This window comes from Phaethon aethereus (genome assembly GCF_964289735.1).
Source record: "Phaethon aethereus genome assembly, chromosome: 6".
Taxonomy (NCBI): Eukaryota; Metazoa; Chordata; class Aves; order Phaethontiformes; family Phaethontidae; genus Phaethon; species Phaethon aethereus.
In genome coordinates, this window is record NC_138580.1 from 39,673,058 (window position 1) to 39,698,877 (window position 25,820).

A 25,820-nucleotide genomic window follows, 5' to 3' on the forward strand; every position below is an offset into this window, starting at 1 on the left:
TGAAAGGATCTTGGATATTGCTGTTAATATCAGAGATCACTGTCCATAAACAGTGATCTTCAGAAGAATCTTTCTGCTAGTTTTTGAGTCATAAATGCTGAATTCTACATTATACATTAAACAAGTCTGAGACTTTAAAGCCACTAACTCTGCTCTAAGCCTTAACATAGGACAGAGTTGTAAGACTTATGTTAATCACAAAGGTCTCTGTTGGCTATCAGTGGAATAGAATTATTTTGATTTGTGCATTCAAATAGAGGCTTTAAAACCTAATTTGGGGTTCACTGCAGAAACAGATGTTTTTTATTTATCCTTTTATTACTGTTGATAGGTATTAAAGAAATGCAAGATAGTCCGATACATTTTACTTAGGACTTTTGAACAGCATTTGTATTACAAAGGCATAATGATTTAATTTCTTAGAGACTCTTGGATTCTCATGTAGTTCAACAAAGCCTTTAGTTACCAGATTACATATTAAATTTGACAGTGGTTAGAAACTTCTTTTGACTGGTGCGATTAATTTTCCGTCATCTAACTGGCTTTATGTAACACATCATATTCAGCAGACCAGACATTTGTTAAGATGTTTTATCAAACTGAGCTAATAGAGGAAGTAAAAAAAAGTTGCATTCATTTATTCTGCAAAGAAAATACTATTGCAGAAGGCTTTTAGTCGCTTTGATGGTGTATAGTATTAACCGTGTACTTGGTGTTTTCAAGTATAGCAAAATTTTGATTTTGAAAGTAGTTTTGTTTATTTCAAAATCTCTGGCAAGCTTCATACTTTTCGTGCAAGGAAACAGTCTTCACATAACATCTTTCTCTCTCAGGCCTACAGAGCCTACTGTTTTTCCTTCACAAACATGTTTGGGTGGGCATTAGATTTCCTTTGGGAGTCTCAATCTCATTATTTTTATCAATAAAAAGCCTCTGCTGGACAAAGGAATAAATCACATATAAATGAAATATGAGAGATTACATGAGAAGCTCAGCTTTTGCTTAGTCTAATCCAATATCTTTGGCCAAACGTCTCAATGTCAAAGGCTTTATAAGTATTCTACAGGATCAGTCTGGCAAAGAGAAATCAATAACCAGGTAATGGATTTGATTAAAATTTTTCCCCTTCCACCCACTCCCACAAGCCAAATGTTTCTACCCATACTAATCTCTTCTGGCACGTGTAACTGTTGGTTATTCTCTGTGAGTTTTGGGGATTGAGAGAGGGAGATACATATATAAATGTAATATGTTTTACATAATTTCAAAGGGCTGTGTTAACTCAGTATTTTAAGGAAAAGCAATGTATGTATCTCATTATTTTTCTTTAGAGAGATCAGTTCTGCAGTGTGCTTTTGGAAAATATGGAATGATAATATTTGTAACTTTGCTACACATTTAGATCCTGTTTTTTTGTGCAGAAGTTGCCTTCTTTTTTTCTGCTACTCCTGCCATGCTGAGGAGCTCTTTCTTGTGCAGTCCAGGGTACCCAGCAGATGTCCAGACTTCTGGAGATTTTCTTGGTTGACAAATCTCCAGGTGTCTCCTTTGCACTAGTCCTCCTGATCTCTCTTTGAGGTGGTTGTATTGGCAGACCATGGCCATCTGTAATGTTTGACTTCAGAAACAGTAATAATTAGACTGTTAGTGTTCTGCAAGGATGTTACCTGTGCTTTAAAGAAGTAGTTTTCCATACCAAAAGGAAGGGGGGGAAAAACATTTACTATTGCATACATTTTGCAGTTGAGTCACAGCTGCTTTAGTTGTAGAAATTTGTTTGGCCTTTGCACCACTTTTTCTCTTTTTAAATATATCCCTCAGTTACCAGAGCTGTCCATCAAAGCTATTCTAAACTGGAAATACTTTGCAGGACAAAATGCAAAATGCAACTTCTTCCTTTTATATCGGGAACCTTAAGAGTATTTCATTGAATTGATTTAAAAAAGCAAACAGTCTGCAGTTCCATAGTGGCAGTTCCATTCAGTCACTGAATAGGCTTCACTTTTCATCCAGAATGACCATGCTGTAATGGAAAACTACCCTTGGCTTCTATTTCTTCGTTGGTGGAAATACTGACTGCTCAAAGTTAGAGTGATTCACTAATAATATCTCCATTACAATAATTCAGCAAACAGCAGGAGAGAGAAATGCTGATAACAGTTGGAGAGAGAAAAGGAGGAAACTAGCTGACAGAAGAAGCAGTCCTCCTATTCAGTAATTCAAATGTATATTTGAAATAATTACGGGAAGAAAATATATTGCAATTAAATGCTGCCCTTTGATGAAACTGCTCTGTAGTTAGTTTCATGGGTGGCTTTACACACTTACTGAATTTCAAAACCAGTGATTGAAAACCTAATGAAGTTTTTGTGTAAAACTACTAAATAGTGGGGAACCTTTCCAATATTCAAGATAAACCATGACATCCTATTTTCAAGACCAAAGGTTTTATATCACAGCCATTTTGTTGATTGCCTTGTCAGGTATTTTCTGTTGGTTAGCATGCATGGCTCAGATTTTACATAGCCCTTGTACAGGGGGAGCTGGTTAAAAGGTGCCTGGAGTCTGATTGCGGTGCTTTAAGTGCTTTGGTGTAGCCTTTAAGGCATTATTTTAACTGAAACAAAGTAATGTCTCTTGCATTTTAGAAATTTATGATAGGATGCTTACAGCAACTGTTTCTTCTCTTTTTTGTTCCTGTATATTACTAAGGAGTTGCAGTTGTAAACAGTGTGAAAAGTGTAGTTGGCTTCTTCATTTGTTTGTATGTTTTCTGTCTCTTGTATGTTAGTTTTCTGTTGTGTGAATACATAGTGAGAAACTTTATTTCTCTTTGTCTTGGTGGAGGGAGAAAGGAATGTGGCTTCTGAACTGTAAATCCTGTTTCACTGGGCGTTTATATGAACATACACCTGCTTCCAAGCAAGCTACCAAATTACATGTTTTTCCCGAGTTTCTGCAGAGTTAAGGCTATCTGAGTGGCAGTTTGCATTCAGTGAAAGCAAAGACTATGCTAGGAAAGACAGTTAAAGTGTATGTAAGAGGGCAAAGAAAAGAGTTGAAGGCGATCTTCTTCAAAGGGATGTTACTCAGACCTATGAAACATCTAGAGAAATCCCCAGAGAAACATCAGTGACCTCAACCCCTGACCGGATCTCTGCGCTTGCTGGAGGATGCGCGGTCCCCACCATCCCCTTAGCCAGATGGAACACCAGAAGCTGCAACATCCCGCTGGCTCACGCAGCTCCAGCAGTCACAGCTGCTGGTGCCAAGTGAAGCCCCACAGCTGGTTTACTCTGGGGAGGAGATGAGGGGCCAGACGGAAGGACTCAGCCCATGGGTCACTGGCCAGAAATGTCAGCAGCTTGACAAACGGAAACTGTGATAACACGAAACCCTCATTTCTGTAACTGTCTACTGAAGCAAGTTGTTACGTCATACAGCTATATGTTTGAGGAAGGATTGTGTTTCCCTCACAAAGCAATGACCCTTGGTTTTGCTTATTATTTTTAATTATGTAGTTTATTATACTGGATGATATTTTTATACTTTTCTATGTAGTAAATATATAATCACCAAGATTTTTTTTTCTTCTTAGATATTAAGAGTCTGGCCAGTCTTACACGCACAGTTACATTCTCTCAAATGATAATTGAATCCTTGGCCACAATTTTTCAAAGAATCTTCCCCGAGAAAGAGAGAGGGGGTGCCAAAGGATTGGTATGTCAACACTCTAGTTTTGTTTTTGAAACAGTTTTAATATGATAAAAGTGGATTCCATTTTGGTCAAATCAAACAGTCTAATTCAAACTCAGATTTTCTTAGGGAGTTCTTCCAGGGCTTCTATGGGTTTTTTTGGTATCATCTTTACCTTGTTCATTTGCTATCTTTTTTTCCTTTTTTTTTTTTTTACATAAACTAATGCCATTTTTACTGATTTATTTGTTGCCTCTCCATCACAAACATGAAACATCTCTAAAGCCTCTTTCAAAAAAGCCTCGATCTTCATACCCACAGTATGAACTATTTGCCTTGGATGCAGTTGAACTCCTAATGGGAATAAAAAGATAGCTAGTGTTTGTGTAGTATTGTTTAAATTATTATTTAGCTATCTTATCTTCATAATATGTAATTTAAATGTTACGCTTTTTCGATAAGGTAAATAGTTTTCAAATGTACTGAATGCTTTGCTTACATAGAAATAATCTCATTATTCTTAAATGATTGCCTTGTGTACACTTTCTCATTATCTGAATTTTAGACGTGAAAACAGCTATATTTAATATTGGGAGCATTAAACCAATCTAATCATACTGGTTGAAAAGGCATTGTGATTATCGGTTTCACAAAACAGGTGTAAATTTTAATCATTCTCTTTATGACAAAAGTTTATTCGGTTACTCAAATTCAGTAATATTTTGATGGGATTGTTTTGACTCTTAGAAATTAAGAGGAAACTTTCTGATCAGCTGTGTGAGTAATTAGATCTGGTGTTTTACTTGAAAGAAAGAAAATAATTTCTATATGATAACTGCTTTGATAGAGAAAGGGAGGAGGAGTATGCAGTTGAAATCTCTTTATAGAGTACCAGTAAAATGGTATACTTCTAAACCTATTAGTTCAGCTTCAGTGAAGCCATGAATATGTTCTGTGAAAGTTTCGCAGAAATTTGCCTGCTCATCACACAGTTCTTGGGCTGCTTTTCCTACATGTCACCCTGATGTTCAGTTTCTGCTGCTCCTGGTACAGCTGCTGCCTGGAAATGACCAGAAGCAATTTGGTTTTGCGTATCAGTTCATTTATTTAGGTTGTGAGAAAAAGATGTTGTTCACTCTGGTGGCTTCAGATTTTGAGTAGTTCAGGTTTTCTTCTAGCTTCATCAACATCCCTGTTTGAGGATGGGGAGTTGGAATTATAAAGTCCTAGCTGCCTCCTTGCTTGAGTTGGTCTCAGTTTCACTGGTCTCATCCTGTGTTTCTGCTGAACACGTTACTCTCATTCTATTCAGTCGTTACAGACGTTGAAACATCTCTCGTAATCGAATCTCTTTTGTTATGTTTCTTTGTCTGCAATTATAATCTTGATGCCTTTAACATTCTTGGTTCATTATTGTTTTCATCTGTGCAATAAAGGCAATTGTTTTCTCCCTAAAGTCTGCTGCAAGGGTTCCAGTGGAGTAGCTAAGAAGATATCCATGTTTGTTATACTGTTAAAATGTGCGTATCCTAAAGTGTAGCTGTTAAAATCACAAACATTAGTGTTAGAGTTGACTAGAGAATGGCAATTCAATTGAGGCAATGTCTAAGATATTTGAATTGGAAATAAACCCCAAATATTTAGAGTGTTTAAAATTGAATTGCACTGAAATGTCTCTTTTCAAGGTAGGAAGCTTTTATATATGTTTTTATATAAATATCGCTTTGATATTTTAAAAAAAGATTTTAGAAGGTGAGGGGGCTTTTTTATCAGTATGGCTGACTTGTTTGGTTACATTTCTGGCTTGAGGTTCAAATCCCTGTGTTGCCTGATGCTGCAGGTTTTTGTTATGCCGGTGCCAGTGCTATGGCTAGCTGCTATGGAAGGGGAGGATCCCAAGGCTTTCCTCCTCGGTCTGTATTCAGTCACTCGCTTCCAGTCCCTGGACTTGGACAGCTCTGGTGCACAGTAAGCCCATTTGGAGAACCCGACTGCCAGGAAAACTAATTTTAATTTTTTTCTGCAGGACTAATTTTCTGCTCATATGATGCTAGAGATGGGAATGTGTGTCTGAGGAGCGCAATGTGAAACCGCATTCTAGTCACAATGACCTATCTGGGATGAAAAATAGCATTCTGAACTAGATGGAGGAAAAACTTGATTTGTTTGTCATGTTTGTAGTCAGGACCTTCCCTTTCATACAGTAGTGTCAGTGTCCTTCATTTATTTCATCTTGCCAAAAATGATCTAACCAGTATAATTCAGTAGATGTTGGAATGATGAGTGCTTACTGGTTGGTGATGCATTACCTTTAATTAGATACTTTAGCTCAAATATACAAGATTTGTCCTTGCAAGGATTTAAATATGGTTGGTTTAGTCCTGGATTCTATTTAGTTCTATTGTATATCTGCAGCATTTCGTAATGTGTTTCCTCTAGATTTAACATATTTGGGTTTTTTAGTAAACCATGTGGGATTTATGCCCTAACCCTTGGGTAGTGTGTTTTGGGATCAATTCATGGAGATTTGGGATTTTCTGGCATGAGTCTTGTTTCAAGGACTGGACCTCACGTTACTGCTTTCAGTTGTGAATTACTTCAAAAGTCATCATTAGCATGCAATAAGGTTTAATGGTTTAAGTAAGGAAAATTTGTCTTGAGTACAAACTCCATGTATGGATTGTACAACTATCATTTATTTGTTGTATTTATGTATTTTTCCTCAGACTGTATTGTTGCAGTAATTTGGGTAACACTTCAGGTACAAAACTGTTGCTGTGGCACAAGTAGCAGGGGGAGTTGACTAACTGTGAATGAGCATTGGGACTTGTTTGACCATTGAAGGACACGGATGTGGAACCACGATCTCAGCTTGTTGTAACTATTCTTTACATTTGAGTAGTGCGTATGTAAAATGAATGGGGAACAGAAAGAAAGAAGGCTACAGTATATGTGTCCACACTTTAGATCAGCTTTGAGAGTTGTTGGGTTTGAGGTTTTGGGTTTTTTTGGTTTTCCCTTTTCTTGAGCAATCAGGTGTTAGATTGCATGGTTTTGTGAATGGAGATTGAGTTTTCATAGAAAGCCTTTGTATGAAAGGATGGAAAATTATCTTACTTTTGGTATGCTGCTTTCTCTTGTACCGTCTCAGGATTCTGTTCGCGTTCAGCATTTCCATTCCTCTTCCACTCTGACTTCAAATTGTTATCGATGACTGTCTCCATGAACTAATTCCCTGCTTTTGGTTATGTTCGCATCCCCAGGGCATGGCTCAGTAAGATCATCAGTTGCCCAAAATACAAACGCTGGGCTAGTGCACCGTCCTCTGCGTTTTCCCGGGCTTCACTGTCAAGATCATTACACAGCGTGCGTTATATATTCTTCCGGGTGCTTGGGAAATGTTCAAAATTCAGTGCAGAACTTTCCACAGGCTGTGAAATCTCTATGCACTCACTGAACTCTATATGCATATGAATATGCAGCTTAAAAATGATGCTTTGTACACACGTGCAAATGGGATTAATGGCTGTAGTTCATTACTGGCTATTGATTGAGATTAGACATTACTGGACAACCATTAGGGGATGATAATGGATTTTAAATGACTGATCCACAACTCTGTGTTTCAGAGGAACGGGATGATCATTGTTAATATAGGTCATAAATCTGTTCTGTATGTGGAATTGATGTGTCTGAACTCCTTCCAAACCACATTTTTCCCTACTTCAACAGCCCTTCATTAAAATTTGAGGTTTTGGAATCGCTCCAATGGAGGAAAAGCACCACGCGCTGGATGGGGTGGGTGTTGAGATTAAGTATCACATGTTATTAGCATGCTATATAATGTATGTTATGGATATTGTTTGGTGCTATGCATGATTTTGTGTGAGCTAAATACACTAATTTATGTTAAAAATAAAGTATATGTATAGGGAGAGTTTAATTTACATTGACATTGTTTGAGGGACAATATTGGAATGGTACAGGATACCCTTTCTGGAAAATATGGTAGCTTTGCAATGTTTAGTCATTCAATTTCATTTCAGGCAAAATAATTATTCCTCATGGAGTTAATGGAGGAAGAATTACTTGGCAAGATCCTAAAGCAAGATCGCATGACTGGGCCCCCAAACCCCCTGTTTGCTTTCAGCATAAGCAGCCTTCATAATTGTTGGAGATCTCACTTAGGCTCCTACAAGCTCAAACAGGATGCCCAAATGCTCCTACCCCTTGGTAAATAGATGCAGAATTTTGGTGTGGGATGCTGGACATGTACTGGCAGAAAGCTTTTTAGAAGACACACCTTTTTTGTTAAAAAAAAAAAAAAGGGGGGGGGTTTGGTTAAAGAGTTAATTTTTGGTTAAAGAGTTAATGCATCTACACCAATGCATGCAGCATGGGCACCAAACAGGAGGAGCTGGAAGCCATTGTGCAGCGCAACAGCTATGACGTAGTTGCCATCACAGAAACATGGTGGGATGCTTCTCACGACTGGAGTGCTGCAATGGATGGCTATAAGCTCTTCCGAAGGGATAGGCAGGGAAGGAGAGGCGGTGGGGTGGTTCTGTATGTTAGGGAGTGTTTTGATTGCATAGAAATCGAAGATTGTGAAGACCAAGTAGAGTGCTTGTGGGTAAGGATGAGGGGGAAGGCCAATGAGGCAGATATCCTGCTGGGAGTCTGTTACAGGCCACCCAACCAGGATGAAGAGACGGATGAGACATTCTATAAGCGACTGGCGGGGGTCTCGCATTCGCTGGCCCTTGTTCTTGTGGGGGACTTCAACCTACCGGACATCTGCTGGAAGTATAACACGGCAGAGAGGAAACAATCTGGGAGGTTCCTGGAGTGTGTGGAGGATAACTTCCTGATGCAGCTGGTGAGTGAGCCCACCAGGGGAGGTGCCTTGCTGGACCTGCTGTTTACAAACAGAGAAGGACTGGTGAGAGATGTGGTGGTCGGAGGCCGTCTTGGGCTTAGCGACCACGACATGATAGAATTCTCGGTTGTGAGGGAAGTAAGGAGAGGGGTCAGCAAAACTGCTACCATGGACTTCCGGAGGGCAAACTTTGGCCTGTTCAGGTCACTGAGAGAGTCCCTTGGGAGACAGTCCTGAAGGACAAAGGGGTCCAGGAAGGTTGGACAGTCTTCAAGAAGGAAATCTTAAAGGCACAGGAGCAGGTGGTCCCCATGTGCTGTAAGAAGAGCTGGCGGGGAAGGCGACCGGCCTGGCTGAACAGGGAGATTTTGCTGGGACTCAGGGAAAAGAGGAGAGTTTATCACCTCTGGAAGAAGGGGCAGGCAACTCACGAAGAGTACAAGGATCTCATTAGGTCAAGCAGGGACAAAATTAGAAAAAGGCAAAAGCCCAGCTAGAGCTGGCCACAGTTGTAAAGGATAATAAAAAATGCTTCTACAAATATATTAACAACAAAAAGAGAGGCAAGGAGAATCTCCATCCCCTACTGGATATGGCGGGGAACATTGTCTCCAAGGATGAGGACAAGGCTGAGGTACTTAATGCCCTCTTTGCCTCAGTCTTTAATAGCCAGTCCAGGTATCCGCAGGGTATTCAGCCCCCTGAGCTGGAAGATGGGGATGGAGAGCACAATGTACTCCTAATAATCCAGGAGGAAGCAGTCAAGGACATGCTAAACCACCTGGACACCCACAAGTCTATGGGGCCTGATGAGATCCACCCGAGAGTACTGAGAGCGCTGGCGGAGGAGCTTGCCAAGCCACTCTCCATCATCTATCAGCAGTCCTGGTTAACAGGAGAGGTCCCAGAAGACTGGAGGCTTGCCAGTGTGACGCCCATCTACAAGAAAGTCCGGAAGGAGGATCCTGGGAACTACAGGCCTGTCAGCCTGACCTCTGTACCAGGGAAGATTATGGAGCGGTTGGTCTTGAGAGTGCTCACAGGGCATCTGCAGGACAACCAAAGGCTCAGGCCCAGCCAGCATGGGTTCATGAAAGGCAGGTCCTGCTTGACCAACCTGATCTCCTTCTATGACCAGGTGACCCGCCTAGTGGATGAGGGAAAGGCTGTGGACGTTGTCTACCTGGACTTTAGTAAAGCCTTTGACAGCGTCTCCCACAGCATTCTCCTGCAGAAACTGGTGGCTCGTGGCTTAGACGGGTTTACTCTTCGCTGGGTGAGGAACTGGCTGGATGGCCGAGCCCAGAGAGTTGTGGTGAACGGTGTTAAATCCGGCTGGCGGCCGGTCACGAGTGGTGTTCCCCAGGGCTCGGTTCTGGGGCCGGTCTTGTTCAATATCTTTATTGATGATCTGGATGAGGGAATTGAGTGCTCCCTCAGTAAGTTTGCAGATGACACCAAGTTGGGTGGGAGTGTTGATCTGCTGGAGGGTAGGAGGGCTCTGCAGAGGGATCTGGACAGGCTGGATCGATGGGCAGAGGCCAACTGTATGAGGTTTAATAAGGCCAAGTGCAGGGTCCTGCACTTCGGCCGCAACAACCCCATGCAACGCTACAGGCTCGGGGAAGAGTGGCTGGAGAGCAGCCCGGCGGAAAGGGACCTGGGGGTGCTGGTTGACAGCCGGCTGAACATGAGCCGGCAGTGTGCCCAGGCGGCCAAGAAGGCCTACAGCGTCCTGGCCTGTATCAGGAATAGTGTGGCCAGCAGGAGTAGGGAAGTGATTGTGCCCCTGTACTCGGCACTGGTGAGGCCGCACCTTGAATACTGTGTTCAGTTTTGGGCCCCTCACTACAAGAAGGACGTTGAGGTGCTGGAGCGTGTCCAGAGAAGGGCAACGAAGCTGGTGAGGGGTCTGGAGCGCAAGTCTGATGAGGAGCGGCTGAGGGAACTGGGGTTGTTTAGTCTGGAGAAGAGGAGGCTGAGAGGAGACCTTATCGCTCTCTACAACTACCTGAAAGGGGGTTGTGGCGACGAGGGTGTTGGTCTCTTCTCCCAAGTAACTAGTGATAGGACAAGAGGAAATGGCCTCAAGTTGCGCCAGGGGCGGTTTAGATTGGATATTAGGAAAAATTTCTTCACTGAGAGGGTGGTCAGGCATTGGAACAGGCTGCCCAGGGAGGTGGTGGAGTCACCATCTCTGGAAGTGTTCAAAAAACGTGTGGATGTGGTGCTTCGGGACATGGTTTAGGGGGCATGGTGGCGCTGGATTAATGGTTGGACTTGATGATCTTGAAGGTCCTTTCCAACCTAGTGATTCTGTGATTCTGTGTGATTCATTGGTCTTTAAGTCTTGCATAGAGCCCTGCATCCTCTAGCGCCTGCTCTCCTGCTGACGTGTGTTTTGCTACATCACCAAGTATTGTAACTAGTTTATCTTTTGTCTTTTCATTTTTATTCCTTACCTGGCATGCTTCCAAAGCCTCCTAGAAGGCAATTTTGCGTGTACTGAAAACCAGGTGCCCAAATTATTTTAAAATCTCATTTAACTACTTTTAATTACATGAGATTGAAAGACGGCTAACTCATTTTTTATACTTTAAAAAGACTAGCCTGCAGTGAATGGTAACACTTTCAATGCTTTTGGGGGAGTACTCAGCTAATCTTAGCAAGCTAGTGATTTGAATGTAGCAGGCCTGACTGTGGTGGTCTGTATAGATTGTAACCTGAATTGGAGCAATCTGCTACTTTGTGGGTATAACAAAAATCATCGTACCAATCCTGCATGCAGAACTATAGGCTGTGTTTAGAGCAGGCCAAAACCTTGAATTAAAGGAATAATTGTGCGCTGGGACTGAGACAAGCTGGTAAGAGCAGTGGGAAAGGCGCCAGGTGAAACAGGGTATCTCTGTGTGTGTATGGCTGGATATGCCAGCTTGTCATCAGTACTTAGTTCAGAAAGCGAAAATGCTTTAGAATATGGAGGACTCATTAGGTTGAAACTTGTTTATAAATTACTTGAATTTGTTGTCTGAAAATTCATATGTATGCCATGCTGGGGCTCTCTTTTTGGTAGCAGGAGCATGTTATATTTAAATTATCGCAGATGTGAAATTGTCACTTTTGAAGTGTAATGTAGCCTGAAGGAAGTTTTAATGAAGAAGGTGAACTTCATTAAAACAAAAGATGCCTAGTCCCAGTGTCTGTCTTACCTAGAAGCAGTGACAAGTGGTGCTATGCCAAAAGATTGCTTTATTTTTTTCCCTTGATGTCACACCCAGCTGTCAGCCAGGTAGAACGGCAGGGGGAAACAGTTATCCTGTCTTGGGTCAATATATAAGCGTCAAATATGATAAAAAGATCTAGCAATTAGTTGATGTAGAATGAAAAATTACCTTGAGTTTTGCACTTGGCATACTATGCATTGACAGTTTTCTGAACATTTCCAGCCGATAGCCTTGTGTCACAGGTTTTTGCAGGACGATTGCATTTTTCTTCTCAGACTAAAAGCCACGTACCTATGTTCCGTCCACCATCTGCTGGTTACTGCCATGCTTCCTGGCTTTGAAACTTCTTCATTGGTTTATAGAACGGCATTTTATGATTGATTATGCATTTTTGAACTTTCTTTTTTCTTTCCTCAGCTTTGATGATAAATGAGGAAAAGGAAAGGTATTTTCGTATTTCTGCTGCTGAGTACTCTGGCATTCACCTTCTGTATAAATGACATTTTATGCCTATTAATAAAACAGGAGTAAAATTGGGCTTAAGATTATTCTGAAGGATAAAACATATTACAATTACTACATAAGATGTGTCTTAGACATATAGTCCATGAGGATAATGAAAGCAACACCCAAAACGAACCATAGATACCAAGAAACCCAGGGGTTTTAATAAGAAATGTCACTGTAAATAATTAATGTGATTCAAAGTTCCAGTAACAAAAAAAGTGAACTATATATCAAGTCTGTTTCAAGGTTACAAAGTCTATTAGAAACACTATCTTTGCTGCTGAGAGTTTTGTTTAAATACAGGTTAAGAATACAAGGATGGCTGCCCATGCCAAATTCTTCTGGACCATCATCCTGTCCCCAGCAGTGAGTACCAGGGGATGCCTAGGAATGGATAAGAAAAGGAAAGGCATTTGTGAGGTTTTGTCTTAGTACCCTCCTGGACTCTACTTCTTATTTTAAAGGTTTGGGAGCCAGATGCATTTTCCATGTCATCCTGGATGTATTCCACTTCGAGGACTTTGTCCCATCTTCCTTTGTACCCACAGAGAGTTGGATCCACATCATCCTTTATCAAGGAGCTGTGCAAGTCTCCTGCCTGGTGTGGAAAAAATCACCTATTGTCTTTTCAGTATTTTTTATGGGAACTTTTACAGTAATATATTGACCCCAACCTTTTTTAAATTCAGCCCAATTTTCAGCCTCTCTGGTGAGAAGAAAATGAGGGGCTATGACAAAAACACACCACAGCAAAGTAGGACAATAAAGAAGAGTTATGATGACTGCATAGCTGAACTGGTGTTTGGTATTTCCATCCCTTACATTGTTTTCAGTATCAAATGGAAAAGAGAGTGTTTAAATACAGCTTGTATAACCTAAGGTGGGACCACATTGGTAGGTATATACATTCCTAAGTGTAAATGTCTGGGTCACTGTTTTTAACCTTGTTTCCAAGGAAAATGAAGCTTACAAGGATGTACCCCCCCCCCCCCATGCTGCTTCTGCGCATGTTCCTCACACCCTCTAGTAACTCTTAAAAGCTCTTTAGTAACTTTTAACCTGCAGGCTAATTCTGAAAAAACTTGGAAGACAGAGAAGTCTGAAGGTTCAATCAATTCCTGGCATATTTATTTAATCAACAGCTAAGATGATAGGGCAAAGAGGCAAAAGATACTTCCACAGGCATTCAGGCTTCATTAGTTCTGTTTTTCATTCATTCATTTCATTTTCATTTCTGTTTTTCATGGAATAACTTTGTTCTTCTAGACATTTCCTTTCTTTATCTTTCCTCCTTGCCCTACCATAAAAGGTCAGTAAAATTAATTTTTAACAGTATTTGCAGTTCTTCCCTTGGGCTTTGCTGTGCTTAGGGTCTACCTGCGCTGATATTGCAAATAGTATAGTAGCTTTTAGACTTTTACTATAGAATAATTGCAGGAAAAGATATAAATAAGAGAGACATCATTTTTCCAATTAAGCAGTTGGAATGTTGGTTCTAAAGTGTTCTTCAATGGCCATAGTAAAAGACTGTTAATCCTGCAATGTTTTAGACTGTATGTTTAAAATTTGTTGTTGAGTTGCTGATGCCTGTACAGTAAAGTTCCAGTCAGATGCTACCTGTTGCATCTGTGTCCTCTTTTTAGGACACAAAACTATAACACAAGTTGCTTTTTTTTTTTTAGTGTGTTGTTTTGAGAACCATTATTTGACAGCACTGTTTGTAAGGCTTCGCTCACTGCCCTTTGATTTAGACTGTAATTGTCTCAGGAAAGGAGCCGTGTCTTAGTTTGTCTGCAGAACACTGGGCATGTCTGCAGCGCTACATAAATAATAGAAACAAATGCTAGTAGCACAGATGTTGCTGCGTTCGCTTAATGCCATGTAGAATACCGTAACAAAATTGTTGTCTGATTCACAGTACTATCCCTGGCATCTGCTAAAAATAATATTCCTGCAATTAACTCTTAAGATGAGAGATGTTGGACAGAGAAATCTGCCTTACTATTATTTACTAAATAAACGGTAGGGCAAGGTGTTCTCTCTCTCCATCAGTAGTCAGAATAAAGCTGACCAAGAATGTGCAGTGGTTATGAGGAGGTATTGCTCCACTCAGTGATAGGAGAGGTTGGAAGAGAGATGTCGTAGGTAGCTAGATCTAATGATACAAATGGCTTTATAATTTATTTTGGCTGATGCAAAAATTTACAATCCTTGTAAATTTTGAAGGGTGGGATCTGCAGACCTGCTTGGCAGCTGATGTTGTGAAGCTGAATAGCTTGCTAGCTCTGCATTCAACACTGTCTTCAGAGGTAACCTGAGTAATCCCCCTGGAGTAGCTCGAGGTTCAGATCCAAGTCTGTTGTCCAGAAATATTTGCACGGGGTGCAATATTTGAAGCTGCTTTGACTGTTGATATATGTTTGATGTGTTTACAGGGAAATGCTATCAGTGTAGCTATTGCCTTCATTTGACTGGTATTCCAGAAAGGTAGTCAGTCACCTGAATTGTTATAGAATAACTCTGTGCCAAAGGCTCGTGTTGTTGCTGAATATGACCCTTAATTATTGATATGTCTACAACTCAGTGAGTATTAATGGAGAGGTGTCTTGTAGTGAGAATAGTGAAGCTGGAAGAAGGACGACTATATAATAAAAGGAAATATGTGTGTTTAGAATATGAGGGAGGAAAAATTTGTTAAGGCTTGAGAAGTTAATGCTCCATCTGCTTTTGTGGAACGCAGAATTAACATTTCCAAAGATTTTTTTCCACTCTTAACTGTTTCTGGAAGGGCAGGTTTATAGCATCAATTAGGAATACCTGAAATCAGTTGAAAGGTAGAACTGTATGCATATTCAATATTAAGAAAAAAAAATCTATCCATAGACAATGCAGAGGTTACATGTGTCATAGGCTTTCTATTTCCCAGAACTTTTGAAAGTTTTTTCCTACACAAATACTTTGCTCTAAACTATAAAGGCATATTTCATCCCTTATAGTGCTTTGGTCTGCTAGAAAGTCTAAACAGAAAACCCCCTAGAAGAGACCAAGCAAGACCATACAACCCCAGCTGATGGGTCCATAGACCACTGTACACAAATGTACTGCTACTTTCTTTAAAAAAAAATTACTAGCACCAAATTTCTAAAAGTTGCCAAAGTTATTTGCATATATGTGAATGTGTTTCAAGTGACAGAAAAAGATAGGATTTACACTGTTCTTGCCTCCTAAAATGTTGTCTGGTTCTTTGATTTGTTTGGTAAAAAAGAGTGTGTTTTATTAACATCTGAATTAAAGATATACACACTGCACAGGGTTACTTGGAGCTTTCTCTGTTAGTGATCAATCTTGAATTCAAATGGAGTTTGTGTATATAGCTGACGATAGCTAAGGCTGAGTATCTGATGTTGTATTTCCATAGTTTTTTAATATAAAAAACAGTATGAATTTTGTTTGACAATCAGTCATATGGTAGAGGACTGTGTGGGTATTGTTAAACTGATAGCCTAAATCATTAAAAACATCTACTTTTCCTGACACCCCCCCCCGCCGATAATCTTAGCTCATATGTACAGAGCAATAGGGCAGTAAAAAGAATGTTGCAGCTGTGGTTAACAAAATGTTACCTCAGATTTGGAGCATTTCTTTTATTTTCCAGAACCAAAAAATGCTGCAAACTAGAAGTATGTTATTGATCGGCTATTGAGTAGATAGGATTTTTTTTCTACGAGCAGCATTTTGATTTAGATGCCTGACTTGGCTTGGCACAGCACTTTTCTTTCATTGTGTGTGTGTCTGGTTCGAATCCTAGTGTGCAGCAAAGATATGACCACAAAGTGCAGGCCCGGTGCTAAAAGAGCTCTGACAACCATCACTCCTATAAGCAGCAGTTTGTGCTTCCCAGAAATGTTGATGTTAAGTTCGTACACGGATAATCGCAGATCCTCAACTGCTGCAACTCCCCTTTTTTCAATGAAATGATACTTTTTTTATGCCCAGGGCACATTAGGGAGCTTGTATTGCAGGGGACTGGGGCATCCCCCTGTTCCTGAGGGGCTTTGCCCTTCCACTGTCAGTCTGTCCCTCAAAAGTTTTTCCTGCACAAGCTAAGCTTTTGTTTTCAGTCTTCACTTTCTTCTCCTTTGATCTGTTAAGGAGTGCTAAACCTCATTTGTAACTCTTTCCCCTGCCACAGATTGCCAAATTGAATCCATTTGAACTACCTTCCTGCTCATATCTGTTTTCTGAAAGATTTTCATCACTGCCCTGGATGGTGTATTCTTAAAATTCAGCCCAAGGAACCAGTTCTTCATGTAGCATTTTGGGGATTATATATTAAAAAATGCATAAGCAATAAATCTCTTTTTGTGATTCACAACAGTGGCAGTGCATACTACCCTCTGAATCAATTTTGGATTTCATCAGTCCCACTTTATACCTGCTTCTGAATTTGTTTTAAAATAGCTCTTATTTCATAAATGTGCAAGGGGTATGATAATTTGTCATTTCACCAATTTTATCTGTCTCCAGAAGTGAGATCTAGCTTGAGTTATTAAAAGTACAAGTGTTTCATTAATAAAAGCACATTTATTCCTAGCAGCATGACAAAATTAGGGTCTCCTCTGAACCCTTACTCAGGCTTCAAGCCTTTATGCTTTGGGATATGTGAAAAAGACTTCAGAATTATTCCTGTGCAATGTTAAAGTTTTTGAGATTAATCTCTGAAAGCTTTGTCTTCAGCATGGGGGTGTAACTGCCTTAATGAGGATGATAATGATATTTTCACAAAAAATAGCAATCTAAACTGTAAGTGTTAAAAATAGTCACAAGTTTAGGTAGGTGATATTTCATAATGGCAAGCTCTCCCTTAAGATCTATCAGGTAAATGATGCACATATTTCAAGCTATCTTAGTAGGAACTTTTGCAGAACAATTCTGGTGGACATTTATTGGAAAAGGAGGAAAGGAAGTATATTGTAAAAAAGTTTGACATCACGCCTCCCAGACTTTTTTCTTCTGTGTGTTGTTTTTTTTTTTTTTTACACTGCAACGGTGAACTAAATATCTCTGAGTGTATTCTTAGTATGAAGTTTTACAGTAGTGCTTAGGATCAACCCTTGAGCTGTTTTCAGTTCCCACAGTTTTATATCCAGTGATTTCTGAGAAGGATTTCTACCGCCTATGATATGTGATAGCACATTTTGCATTATTTAAGTAAAAGCAGAGTTTATCGGATCCTAAAAGCAAGATTGTCTTATTGACGTTGATGAGATAACAGCGGAAATTGGTCTGAACACCAAAGGTTAAAATAGTTTTGGTCCGTATTTTTGTGTATTATCCCCAAATATTTTTCCCGTTGTGGTTTTTTTTTGGTTTTTTTTTTTTTTAAGTAAACACAATAGAAAACCTCCATTATTCGTGGTATAATTTGGGAAGGCTGCATTAACTTTTAAAAAATACTTTAAAAGTGTTTGGGATGAAGAGGCTGTAGATCAGTGGATGTACCTTTGGTACTGGGAAGTCTGGCAGAAAGGATATTAAGAAGCAAAATTACAGGGTACAAGGATAAATTTGTTACAGTGAAGCATTGGGAGGTGTCAGCATGGCTTTGGAAATTAAGTCTCAGAAATCGGAGTTCCCTGAAGGGCATGCTGAGTATTTGATCAAGGGAGATGTGTAGATTCAGTATACTTGGATTTTTAATAAATGCTTCCTATTGCCATTTGACAAAAACTCTCAAGCAAAACTGTCCTGAATAAGAGGAAATTTATCTTGTGAGTTTAAAAACTGGTGAAAGGATAGGAATAAAATGTCACTTTCAGAATGGAGAAATTACTATTTGAGTCCACAGGGATCTGTGCTGGGACCGAAGTTATTAAGTTGATCTTGGAAATTGGGGAAGATAAGGAGGTGGATGAGTTTGCTAATTAGTCAGGGCACTAAAAATCAAGGTTGCGTGTGAAGAATTACAGGAAAAGAATTCCAGTCGCAACAGTTGACAGTGAAGTGGCAGATGAAAGTCAGTGCAGATGAATGCAGAGTAATGCACATAAGGAAAAATGGTCCTGATGCCAAAAATGCTAATCAAGTTAAAAGAATACAGAATAAACCAGAAAACACTATTGTGCCGTTGTATACCTTGCCTGGGTACCCGTTTCTTCAGTTTCAACTCAAAAGGTGCTGAGAAAGATGGTAAATGTGATCAAAGAGATGGAATGAAGTTTGTATGGGGAATGAGTCAATAGAGTAGGAGTCTGCTGTTCTGCGGGAAAAATATGATAGGGGACCTATAATATCACAGTTGGTTTAGAGATGGTAAATGTGTAGTCAGTGTTTACTTTTAATCACAGTGTTAGAATTAGAAGCATCAAATGAAATGAAGTAAGGTATTTAAGACCCCCAAATAGTTTTTCACACAATGCATAATTAAATTTTGGAATTCATTGGCTTAAGAGATTGTGGGTGCCAAAGGTTTGCATATATTCAAAAATCAGTTAGTCATGGAAAAAAACCTCCATGGATGCTTGCTGAGCACAAAGCTTCTGTCTCGAAGAAATCCTGAGCCACAGGCTAGATCTGGGAGAGTTTAATAGGAGCATCACTTGACATGCTTTTACTTATTATTTTCTTTTTATTTAGAATCCCCTATTAGTTGTTGTATAACATGTTACTGAATCAGATGGACTTTTAGTTTCAAGCCGTGTGTTGAACTCCTGTATTTTTAATTTATAATACATATCAGTAACCCCACAAGAAAGTGAATGTGTTGAAGTTGTTTATACTGAGTCAGAAGACACAAAATTGTGATGCTTAAATAATAATTTATATGTAGAAGACGGTATGGATTTGGGAAATAAGAAAATGTTCTTCCCTGAAGCTATTCCATTCTGTTTTGAATGCAGTTCTCTGGGCTTAAGTTATTTTACTGATAAACTCCTAAATAGACTACAAAAAGTAAGAATGTAATTTTTGGAACCTGTATCTACTTTCCTATGGAAGATAGCTACTTCTTATCTCCTTTTCTTTTCTCTTGATAGCATATTTAATACATGACCGCTTCATCTATGATGTGTCAGAAAACTGTGTAAAGTAAAAATATGAATGTTTTCAAATGTGTTTTTTCAAAGTACACAGCAAAATAGTTTACCTATGTTTAGAAAGACAGGTTGAGTAGCAATTGTTAATTTTAGATCAAAATACATAATGAACAAAAACTTTTCACCTGTATCCTTGCTAAAAACTACTCTATTTTTATTCCTCGTAACAGTGGCATGCAGCTGGTCACTTCAAGTGGGGATACCACAGTGCGGATATGGGACTTTTCAAAACGTGGATGCATTCTGACTTTAGAAGGACATACCCATGCTGTACAGGACTGCTCATGGCATTCGTGTGGCGATTTCGTGGCTTCTGCCTCCACGGACAACACAAGTAAAATATGGGATGTTAACAGGTATGGAGTTACTAGAGATTCTTTATTAGCTGATAGATAGCTTTACTTAATAACCACTGGTTTATATTTTATCCCAGTGAGAAAGAGATGTCTAGCATCAATTTGATCAAATTCACTTTAAGAATAGAGATAAATTAAAGGGAATGGTGCAAAAAACAGGCTTTGATATGATTTACTAGATAAAGGCTTTACTAAATAGGGAGCTTGAAAAGACACAATTTAAGGTAGCGCCAGAAAAAAGCATTTGCTTTTATTTGGCATCTGTTATTCTGTGTTGTTGGGGTTTTTTTTAAGGCCAGAGCTTTGTGGAACTTCAATATATAATTTAAATAAGTAACTGAACAAAAACTTAAGTAGATTTTCTATGTAGTATTTCTAGCTTGTGAGTATACAACACACTTTAATTTCAGGTTGGACAAGTGGAAATCTATTCATTATATATGTTTTGGCAAGGTGACTCCTGATTAATAAATCAATGCATACGTCTTCATTTTTTTTATTATCCAGGCAAATGCATTTTTATGAAGGCGCCTTTAGAATATTAGTATATACCGGCTTACCAATTAATTAGTTCCTCAACTTTCTTCAGGTATATTTGAGATGACATATTTTGATTAATTTACACCTTAAAGGAATGGAATGGATTTTTTTTTTCCCCAAACTGTTCCTTCTAGACTCCTGAATGACGTGGGAGTAGTGTTATTGACACCTCTGTGCTGTGCTATGTCTGATTTTTAACAGTTGAATGTCACCAGTCCACAGACAAGGCTCCAGCCTCATAGGTTTTTTCCTTGGTTCTTTATTATCCGGTCCTAATGGATTTTTCCATTTCCTCTCAGTCTTCTTCTCCCTTTGCATTTGAATGAGGTGAAATACTCCCTCAAGCCACTGCAGGGAAAGCAGCTTCACTGAACAAAAAAGGGAGACTTTCTTCTTTCGTTCCTTTTGCCTAAATCACTCCCAGTCCGCTGCAATTGCAGTGAGCCCTGCAATTGAGACCTAGAGACCTGTTTTAGGAGCGTGCTTGGTGAAGCGGGAGTGTTGAGGGGTTCTTTTGTAAAAGCAAAGTACTTCTCTGGTAAGCATGTGTGAGTTGAGCTTTTTCAAAATTCAGCCAGATTTTTTCTGAAATCTAATTAAAACTGTCAGTATCAGATTTTCAGTCTTGCTTTCAAATCATGAATTGAGGACGCATTAAATAATACTAAATACATTGTTTTCAAAATGGGATAAGCAACATGTCCTTTAATGAATTATTCCAAACTATTTTGGCTAAGCTGCGAGCAGCTAGTTAAAACAAAAGCTTGAAACAAATACTCAATTTGTATAAAATCATAGACAAAGCAATTATAGTTTGGCAAAGTTCAAGACAACTGAGAAGTGGGTTTTATAACAGAAATTGTCAGCCAGTTCTGATAACAGATGATGCTTCCACCATTACTATCAGTAGTAAGAATTAATGGTCAGTGTTTTACCTAGAAATGAAAATACCAGAAATCTATGGTACTGTTACCTCTTTTCTTAACCTGCTGTAGGATTTCAATACTTTGATCATCCTTTATGGCATATTCATGACCTTTAAGAAATAATACTAAGAATAGCTTTAATTTTATGTCAGAATGGTTTTGAATTTGCATAGACAAAGGTTTTGTTTAGACACTTTAAAATAATCTTCTGTACTGAGGAAGCTTTTGTAGTCAGAGGAATCAAAGCAAATCTTTATCACCAGCCCATGCTTCCCACTCCCACTCATTACCATCTCTCATTTCTACCTTCAGTGTATCTGATGTGCATTTTGCATTTGAAAATAAGAGAGTAAGGAGCACAGCCATGACATGAAAGGCTAGTTATCAGCATGTAATTATTGAAACCCTAAGCCATGCAAAAATCTCAGTGGCTAAAGGGAGCAGGAGGTGGCACAAAACCATGGCATAATATGCTTAAAATAAGAGTATTCAGAGTATGAAATAAAAAAAAACCAAACAACCTTGCTTGGAGTCCTCAGTGGTGGATTTTTGGTCTGTTCACAATAAAAGCCCGTGGGTTCTTTTACGTTACATTACCTAAGTCCAAAAGGGAACTGAGTTCTGTTTAGGTCGTCTGTTTAGATGAATTTGTAAGATGTGCTATAAAAGTGTATGCGCTTAGCATAAATTGAGTACAGTGGAAAAATTAGATGCTCTTGAAGAGCTTTTGTAAAAAGGGATTTGATGACAACAAGATGTGGCTGTTTCAACCTTAAGAGAACCTGCCTGAAGACCTAATTCTGCAGAATGGTCAGCTGCAATTGATCCTTATGCCCGTGTTGACTCATTCAAGTGAAAAATCAACCCGTGCAGAATATATGGCAAGATGCGGAAATAAGGGAAAGCTATTGACGGATTAATCAGGCCGGTAGTTTCCAGTCTGGATTGCTCATTTGCTGATGCTTACATACAGAAATGCTGTATGAAAGAACCTGCAGTGTATTTTGGCTTGGCAGTACTAATTGCCAAGCTAATTGGCTGAATTTGGCAACACTAATCCTAAATGTTTCCCAGAGTGTCACCTGTAAATTTGTTATGTGCCTGGAGTTCTCCGATACAAATGAAGCCAGCTGTGCTAGGCACCACATAAATATATAACCTCCTTCAGACTCCTTTACAAGTCTGCGTGTGTGCAACAAAATGGGAAGGTGGAGCAGGCTTACCACAAGGGTTTTTGATGCTTAGAAATTTTTTTTCTTCCCATCCTCACAGAATATGTGCTTATCTAGTTCTCATCTTTAGAATTCTCCCTCTCTAGCCGTCTGCCAGTTGACACAAGGTCTGAACAGGGGACAGAGCACAAGATAGCATGCTTGTCACAGTTATTCTGCTTAATCTAGTGATTTCTTCTTTCCACTAATAAGGAATTAATACGTTACAAATGAGAGCTGTCTTTCTTCCTTAATATTACATATTTGGATGGATGCCTGCCTTCAGATTGAACAGTCCTGGAAAGCAGCATATTGTAGGGGAGGTGAGAGAAAGTAAGATGAATATCAAAGCAATCACTTCCACCTTTCTAAAAGTGAGATGCTGTAAAATCAATGCTACAAATATACATACATTTGTTTAATGGGTGGCAGTCATCTTTCTCTTTCCAGATTTCAAAAAGATGCTTTTCTATATTAAAAAATGTACTTTTTAAAAACATAGCTCTAGAAATAACTACATCAGAGTTCTCTGTGGTTGAAAACATGGTATCAAGAAAGTGGGGAGGCTGTTTGCTATCTTTTAGCACCAAAACCCAAGGTGCAACTTTCACAACTGTCAAATCCATTATTGGAGTCCGAAGAATACGAGGTGCAACATCTCTTAAATACGAAAAGGTTACCAACAGTTTTAATAAATGATGTAATTCTTTGCCAATGATAAGAAAATTCAGCCTTCCAATTGTTTGAATTTTGTTTTTAGGTGGTGAAACTACTGCTGATTGATGTTGGGTTTTGGGTTTTTTTTTGCAATGGATATTATGCACAAGCATTTTTCTTTTGTGAATGTTGGAAGTTTTGGTCATATATCTAGCCACAAATGGCATTCCTACCAGGACGATAATGTGAGGTAGCTTTGTAGTTAACAATGCTCTTCTCCTTGACAACTTATGTGCTCTCTATTTAAAGATATTATCTGAGTTTAAGAAACAAACCAGAAACCAACCAAACAAAAATCCAAGTACCTTTCTTCTTCCCTGAAGACACAGATGCATGCTGAGACACAACCATGATCCAAGTTACTAAAGGATTTGAGGGAGTCTGGGTTTTGGTATTGGAACTTCTTGATGCTTTCTGCTGGGAGATTAGGTTGCTTTTAAAGGAAATTAAAAGAAAATGGCGTAACTTCATTGCAGGGAGAGATAACTAATGTACCTGCCATGCTTAGAAAAATTAAAAAAAAAAAAAGAGGCAGCAAAACACATGCATATCCTCTATCTTCAAGGTTATCCCATCCTCTTAATGATTATAGGAAGGAGCTTGAACATGAAGTGTGGGAAGAAAGGAAAAAGCTTATAATTTGTGAACAGGTTTTTATGCAGCACATAGCTCAGATTGAAAATATATAGCCAGCCATGTTAATAGCTCAGCAAACAGTTCCAGGATTGTTTTCTCAGACCATAAATTCAGGACTGTCAAAGTCATTTTGGCAGGATTAGTTTCAATTATCCAACTGTAAATATCGTCAGAGATTTACAGCATGATCTCTGATATGCAAATCAAACTGAACATCATATATCTCATGTAAACACAGGCAGTTATTTAGTTTTGCAAACATATGCTGTAGACTGTATGTTAAATGCAAACATTGTTATTTATGCTTCAAGCTTGAGAAATTATTTGCATCATAGTCAGAACATTCAGGATTGTTTTTTTTCTCCAGTTCATCCATTATATAGTCATTGGACCAGTTCTCCATTTTTCTCTAGTTTCTTTCAGTAGTGCAAAACACGGTGGAATTAGGCCACAGAGAAATGCAATTCTGTACTGTCCTGCAGCAGACCTCAGGGTGAATAAATGTTTGTGAATTGGAGCCATTGCTGCTTTCTCTTTGTTGTTTTTTAATACATCACCTTTTCATTTAACACAGTAACTTTTGTCTAGCTCCCTGAAATTTCTCCCATAATCAAAATCTGATCTTAAAATTCTAAAAAAATGTAGTTGTTTACATCAATTCTCAGTAATTACTAGTATTCCTTTGGTGCACTTGTTCAGGTGCAAATTAAAAAAGCAACTAATCTATTACGATCACTGTTAATTATCCTGTACAACCGCTTATATATTATCTTGTTACTAGGGTATTAATATATTCTTTTATTTATTTCCAGAAATATACAAAAATATTTGTTGACACGTTTTGCTTTTCTAGAGCAAGACTGGGACTTTTCACTTCTTTACCAAGTGTCAGATGTATATGACATAACTGAATTCCTAGTTTGTTTAAATAATTCCTTCTTTTGTTTTTAAGCCTACATTAAGATTCCTAGCTACTGTTATAACTTCTCTCCACTTGATAACTGCCTATTACAGTTTGATTTCTTCTCATAAGAAGCACTTTAATTCTAGGAAATTAAGGGTTAGTATAGATTTGAAAGAAATTAAGCAGGGATGGATTTTGTTTAATTAGAAGACCCTAATCATCTATAGCTTTCCTTGGAATGATACCATGCAATGATGATACTGCACATTTTTTATTATTAACACATCTTGACAGTGTGCAGTGCAAGACATCATTAAGCTTCTTTTAAACTGCTATTATAGTTTTGGTTGCTTGGAGGTTTTTGGGGTTTTTTTGCTTCAGTCTCAATAAAGAAGTTAGTTAATGTTGCTTGACTTGCCAAGTTGGCTTGTGAAGCTAGTTGCTTCGTACAGTTAGAGCAATGTGAAAAGGCACAGAGTTTAACCTAACTTCTCCTGGCATCTTTTACATTCTTTTTCTTCTTTTTTCTTAGGCAATGGACAGCTTTTAAATGAAATATTTAGTATCAGATTTGTAGTTATTTTTCACCACACTGAATGTATCTGTATCAGGACTCTATAAAATCTCCTTTGAAAAAACTCATAAAGATTGTCTAGTTTCAAAATGGAGCCATACTTTCACCCTTTGAATCAGAATGAGGGCATGTTACCACTCCTTGTCAAAATACATTTATCTGACTCGCTTTTCAGTGGGACAGAAGCCACAAGCTGTTCTGGCCAGATACCGTGTTTAATTGATTCCAGTAAAAGTGAAGCTAATCTATTTTCAGAAAAGACAAATGTCCTCCAGGAAATTAGAAGGCAGGTAGAAGAACTCCAGAGGAAATGTGGAAGGACCATCTCTGGGTAGCTTGTAATGTCTGTCCTGGTAGCACATCAGGAAATGCTTGCCATTTTGATAAAGGAGAATTCCCTTTGGAATTCTCTGGGGAGTACTGGAGAGACAATCTGATATTCATCCCTCAAATCAAAATGAGGCCTATACCCCAGTCTCCAAATTTATAATTATGGTAGAGTTCCGTAACGCATTTTTCGGGACCAAAGAAAGTACAAAACCTAGTTGTTACAATT

The 25,820-nt window shown here is 38.8% G+C and overlaps 1 protein-coding gene across 1 annotated transcript in view; it reads left to right on the forward strand.

Annotated features, from left to right (window-relative positions):
- The window catches only part of SPAG16 (sperm associated antigen 16), a gene marked incomplete at both ends in the record, with an annotated part of 408,932 nt that overhangs the window by 206,521 nt on the left and 176,591 nt on the right, over positions 1-25,820 (forward strand). The window contains one exon of the mRNA XM_082001578.1: positions 19,571-19,756. Within this exon, the coding sequence (XP_081857704.1) occupies positions 19,571-19,756 (186 nt within the window). The remainder of the gene's footprint in view (positions 1-19,570; positions 19,757-25,820) is intronic.